The sequence below is a fragment of the Cnephaeus nilssonii genome (genome assembly GCF_951640355.1).
Source record: "Cnephaeus nilssonii genome assembly, chromosome: 10".
NCBI lineage: Eukaryota > Metazoa > Chordata > Mammalia > Chiroptera > Vespertilionidae > Cnephaeus > Cnephaeus nilssonii.
The window spans coordinates 36,689,106-36,694,558 of record NC_137081.1 but is presented as its reverse complement, the minus strand read 5'-3'; the positions used below and the strand labels follow the sequence as shown (position 1 = coordinate 36,694,558).

General features: G+C 61.0%; 1 protein-coding gene across 1 annotated transcript; it reads right to left on the bottom strand.

Moving 5' to 3' along the window:
* Window positions 1-1,656: 1,656 nt before the first annotated feature.
* RTP5 (receptor transporter protein 5 (putative)) lies at window positions 1,657-4,873 on the bottom strand (the record flags this gene model as incomplete). The annotated part of the gene is made up of 2 exons (XM_079783003.1): window positions 1,657-2,944; window positions 4,722-4,873. The coding sequence occupies 2 exons, from the start codon at window positions 4,871-4,873 to the stop codon at window positions 1,657-1,659; spliced, it is 1,440 nt and encodes a 479-aa protein (XP_079639129.1).
* Between the last annotated feature and the right edge of the window lie 580 nt (window positions 4,874-5,453).

Here is a 5,453-nt window from a genome sequence, read left to right as displayed (position 1 = left end):
AAGGGCAGTTAGGGGCAAACAGGTTTGCAGGGGAGTAGTTAGGCATCAATCAGGCTGGCAGGGGAGAGGTTAGGGGGTGATCAGGCTGGCAGGCAGAAGCGGTTAGGGGCAATCAGGAAGGCAGGCAGGCGAGTAGTTGGGAGCCAGCAGTCCTGGATTGTGAGAGGGATTTCCAACTTCCTGTTTAGGCCCGATCCTGGTAGGGGTCCCAGATTGGAGAGGGTACAGGCTGGGCTGAGGGACACATCCCCCCGTGCACGAGTTTCATGCACCAAGTCTCTAGTATTTAATAAGGCCCAGCCTGGTCATTCAGGCTGCGCAGGGGCTCACATACTGGCTCAGTGGGGATTCAGGCCTGATTCAGGTGCAGACGCTGGTGATGGCTCAGGTGTGGGCTCTGCTGTGGCTGTCCTGTACTTCAGTCCCAGGCTGCCCTCTGCGCTGTGAGGAGTGCCCCTGCGCCTGAAGAGTTATGGTTATGAAGGTGCGTACAGATCAGAATAGCTGATGTGCCTAAGGACGGGTCCGCCACAGATCCAATGGGCATATTGCATGTGCTCTCATTTTTATTAGTGAATTTTAATTCTAGTAAATTAATTATTAATGAATTAAACAAAATTTAGTTATTCTTAAGACGAATGTTAGAGATACTGATAACGGGTGGGGTTGGTTGGGTTTTAACTAAACCAGCTGATTAGGCAGTTTAACAGCAGCGACTACCTCCCGGCTCCCCCAACGCAGGGCGGCGATGCGGCCGACGGCCACACGGGGGCGCCGCAGGACAGCGCGGGCGGCCGACCGGTGGGGGAAGGCGGGGCTGGAGGCGGGGCTGGAGGCGGGGCGAGTCGGGGGTCGGAGAAGGGCCGTCCTGGCCCATTCAACCTGCGGGTGGCGAGACCTGACAGCCTCCTCCTGCTCCCCACCCCTCACCCCATCCCGGGGGCCTTCGGGTGGGCGGGCGGGCAGGGTGGGGTGGGGGCGGACTGGCCTCTGGGCCCCCTAATCCGAGGAGCCCCCAGGCTGGTGATCCCCCGCCCAAGCGGTTCCAGGTGTTAACCCTTTGAAGGCATCCTGGCAGGGCAGAGTCCCTACACAGGGGGGTGCAATTACTGTAGGGTGGACGGGGCTTCCGACCTGCCACCAGTCCCCCACCAGGCCCACCAGTTCGACCTGGCCCCGGGGCAGGAGCGTGGCAATTGGGCCGTGGACTCTGTGCCTGAGCCCCAGTCCCATCACGCCCTGGGGAAGTGTCAGGGGTCTCTGGCCACCGCTCTCCCACTTCACCACCTTCTCTATAATCAGCCCAAGTGTGCTGTGTGGTCTTCTCTTTTTGACTTTTATTTTAATGGTGTGTAACACACACAAGTGCCTGAACACACAGGAACAGCTGGGGATCACACAGGGGAATGATCACACGTGGACATCACACGTGGACATCAGGGAACCACTGCTTGAGTCACGTCAAGAGAGAGAACACAGAAGCAAGAGGTCCAGGGAGCAGCTGTGCGCACTGGGGGGCCTCAGCTCAGGGGGGTGGGGTGGGGGGAGCAGCGGGGGCTGGTGGGCCAGCAGCACTTTGCTGTGTGTCTGGGCAGCCCTGCGGAGGGAGGGACGCTGTGGGGACCCTGAAGGGAGGTGGCACGCCTCAGACACGCGTCAAGACGTGCACAGGTACAATGTCCAGAGGACGAAGAAGACCATGCACATCCAGACCCAGACCTCTTCATAGGGATCGAAACTCGGCCAGCACCAGCCGTCCTCCTCCTCCAAGAAGTCCTCCTCCCTGCGGGACCGAGGCCTCCGGGCCCGGCGGCGCCTGTGCCTGTCGCAGTGCCTGCTCCTGTGGTAGCTGCTGCCTTGCAGGCCCCTGAGCTTTATGGTACTAAAGACTGAGAAGGGGATGATGAGGGAACCCCTGCTCCCCGAGGAGACGGGGCTGAGGGCAGGGTCGTAGCCACACTCTGCCCCACCCTTGCACTGGTCGGTGATGATGAAAGGGAAGGTCAGGGAGCCGTTGAGGTCAGGGAGGGAGTCCGGGCCCTGGATGATGTTGGCCAAGGACAAGGGGAAGGTGATGGAGCCCTCGCCCTTCTCTGTGAGGCCCAAGACATAGGACACGGGCAGGGTGGCGTCTCCAGAGGGTCCACTGTTGCTGCTGGGATCGGCGCCTGGGCCCTTGGCTTGGCCCAAAAGGGAGCCAAAGCCCTTGAAGATGAAGCCTTTGACCTGGAAGGACTTGATGCTCCTGAGCAGGTGGCCTTTGCCATGGAGGATGGGGGCCTTGATGTTGACCAGGATGCTCATGCTTGTGGGCAAGGCCCCGAGACTGGCAGGTTGGTCGGTGCAGCCGCTGTCGATGATCATCAGCCCCTGGGGACCAGCCTCGCTGGGGGGGCCCTCTCCAGGGCCAACAGAGCCCTGGTCCGTGCCCACACGCACCAGGGTAAAGGGGACAGTGATGATGTCCATGTCCTCGCTGAAGAAGTGGCTGCTCTCAGAGAGGGGGTCGGACGCAGACGGGGGGATGAAGCCCCAGGCACAGTTGGCCACAGGGCCGCTGCCCAGGGCTGGCATGGCCTGGACGGTGCTGGGGCTCCTGGTCTCGGGTCCCCAGGCGGGGTCTGGGGGCTTCTGGAAGAAGCAGACGCCCAGGTCGCAGGCTTCACAGTGGTCCCCAAAGCAGACCTCGGGGCACTGGTCGGAGCTGATGCTCTCCTGGTAGCACTGCTGCAGGACGAACAGGACCAGCTTGTTGAGGAAGAGCCGCACGTTCAGCAGGCTCACCTGGCAGTCTCCCCGGGCGTCCGGCGGGCACAGCTGGCACGCCTGGGCCCAGATACGCATCTTCACCAGCCCCAGGTGGCGGTCCTTGTCCCATCGCACATGGAATAGGATGTGCACGTGGGCAGAGGACCAGCCCCACTGGCAGCGGCTGCACTGGAGCCTGGGGGGGGAGGGGGAGAGGCAGGAGTGAGTGGAGGGGACGGGGACCTGCCCCTGTGCCCCACAGCCCTCAGCCCTGTCGGCCCAGAGAGGGTCCCAGCATGAGCCCCATGAACCTGAGCCCCTGTCTGTACAGGGACAGGATGCAGGTGCCTGGCCCCTGCCTGCAACCCACAGTCTGAAAGGCAAACACCTTCCATCAGGTTGGCACCAAACACCTTTCCATCAGGTTGGCACCAAACACCTTCCATCAGGTTGGCACCGCTGGGTGGCCAAGCCTGGCCTGACCTGTGAGGGGTCACCCTGCTGCTTTTCTGTCGCTGTGACTCGGGGCTTCGTCACCCTGAAGAAATGTTACCAAAAGCCAAAGACAGCCCCGTGGGTCCTGGTGAGGGCAGGAAAAGAAGGCGTCGGCGGCGTCTGGGCAGCGGGTCTGTGGAGGGAGGAGCCCCCCCTGGGAAGGAAGGGAAGGGGGAAATAAAGTTGGGGGCTGTGTGGGTGGTGGGGACAGTGCAGGAGGCGGAGAAGTGTGGGGAGAGGGGGAAGCAGAGGTTCTGGATGGCAGGGTGCACCCTGCACCCGTGTGACACTGGCTTTGAGCATGTGAGTAGGGGACCGGGCCCCACCCTGGAATGGAAGAGGAGAAGCAGCTGCTCGGCTCCCTGGACGGTGAAGGGGCCGGTGCCACAGGCCTGTGTGTCCCCGGGGCCAGGCGGGCGGGCCCTCGGGTCCCAGACAGGTGACCCCGGTGAGGCACATGCACGCAGATGTGGGAACCCGCTCTCGTGTGAGGTCTCCCTGTATGTTTCCCTCCGGGGCATCGGTGGAACTTTCCGTGACGGCGGCATTGCTCGGCATCTGCGTCACAAGTGGCCAGGGACGCCCGCACACGGAGAGTGCTGAGGAGCTGAGCGTCCTTTACTTTAATTAACGGGCACCTCGCAGGCTGCAGGTGGCCCGGGACCCCGCTGCAGAGCGTAGTCTGTGTGTGACCGCCCCACCGCCTGCCTGCTTACAGCAGTTCATCACTTTGGCTGTGGGAGCAGCACGTGTTTCAAGGTGTTTCTTAGACCTGAGAAAGCCAGCATTCCACCACCTGCTTGGCCTGAGGGTCCCCTCCAAGCCCACCTCAGGGTGCCTGGCTAGGTGGGATCCTGCAGGTCTGGGTCGTCCACTGTACTGACATAGCTGTCGTCATGACAATGAAGATGGAGGTTCGCGTAGTGATCCATGACCACCAGGGCTCCCACCCGCCCACAGCCCAGGCTGGGCACGTGTGCTCCTTGTCTTGGGCTGCGCTGTTTCCGTGTACTCCTCAGCTTCCTGGTCCCTCCAGCCTGGATCATTGCGGAGCTGGGCGGTGGCCGCGGCCCTGCCCATCCCCTGCTCCTGTCAGTGCTGCCATGGAAACCAGGAGAGGCCTGGGAAGCAGACAAAGCCTTGCCTGGGCGGCTGCGTCATCCCACTGGCCCCCGTCTGGACAGGGCACCCACTGGGCTCCAGGGGTCCCCTCCTGCCAGGCAGGGTCTGAGGTTGCCACTGAAACAGACTGGGCAGGCATTGTCCCCCACTTTCCAGAAGGGAGCACGAGCACCCAGCCCACCCACCTATTGGGGGACAGGACCAGGCCAGACATGTGCCCCTGTGCCCACCCCTCAGAAGCCAGGTCACACCCAGCTTGGCTCAGGACTCGGGGCCAGCCTAGGGCCCGTGGCCCAGCAGCCTTCAGCCCCCTCCCCTTCCGGAAGCTGGCAGGAGACCCCTCCCCTCCACCAAACCTGGAAAGCCCCCTCAGCCGGTACTCGTAACTGCCACTGTCCAGATGCCCGGAGGCCAGGTTCTCCTCAAGGACCAGCTCCCAGGTGTCCTCTGGCTTCCTCTTGGCCATCAGCTGGGCTAAGGTGCTGACCCACACGTCCATTCCGTCCATGCTGGCGCCGGCCCCACAGTGCAGACTGCGGGCTGTGCCAGCTCCGGCTCCCAGGAAGCACCCGCAGCCCCCCCTGCCCATCCAATAGCTGCCTTGACAACTGTCCAGTCTCCATGGCAACCGGCTCGGCTCAGACACACAAGAGACAGGCCTTTTTCTTATCCTCTTGAATATTTTTCATGACGCAAGCAAGCAATACATTTTCATTTTTAGAAAAAAATTGAAACAAAAAGGAAAAACAACCCAATGCGATGAAATTGCCCATCCCCCATCACCAGAGCTCATCCGTGCTGACGTCCATGCGTGCTCCCATGCATATGTACATGTAAATATTCGCATGTATTCTTCACAGATGGGAAAACATACTAAACAGACCATGCTGTGCCTTGTGTTTCATGCACCCTGGACAGTGGCCCATGCTCACAGCCCTGCTTTGCCATAACCTGCCCTGCCCCCACCTCTACTCTGGCCAGTGGCTCTTTGTCATTATAGACAAAGCTGCCAAGAACTTTCTTGAATATGTATCATTGCCAATTTTTTCAAACTTTTTATTGGCTGGAAATGTGCATCATTTACGTAA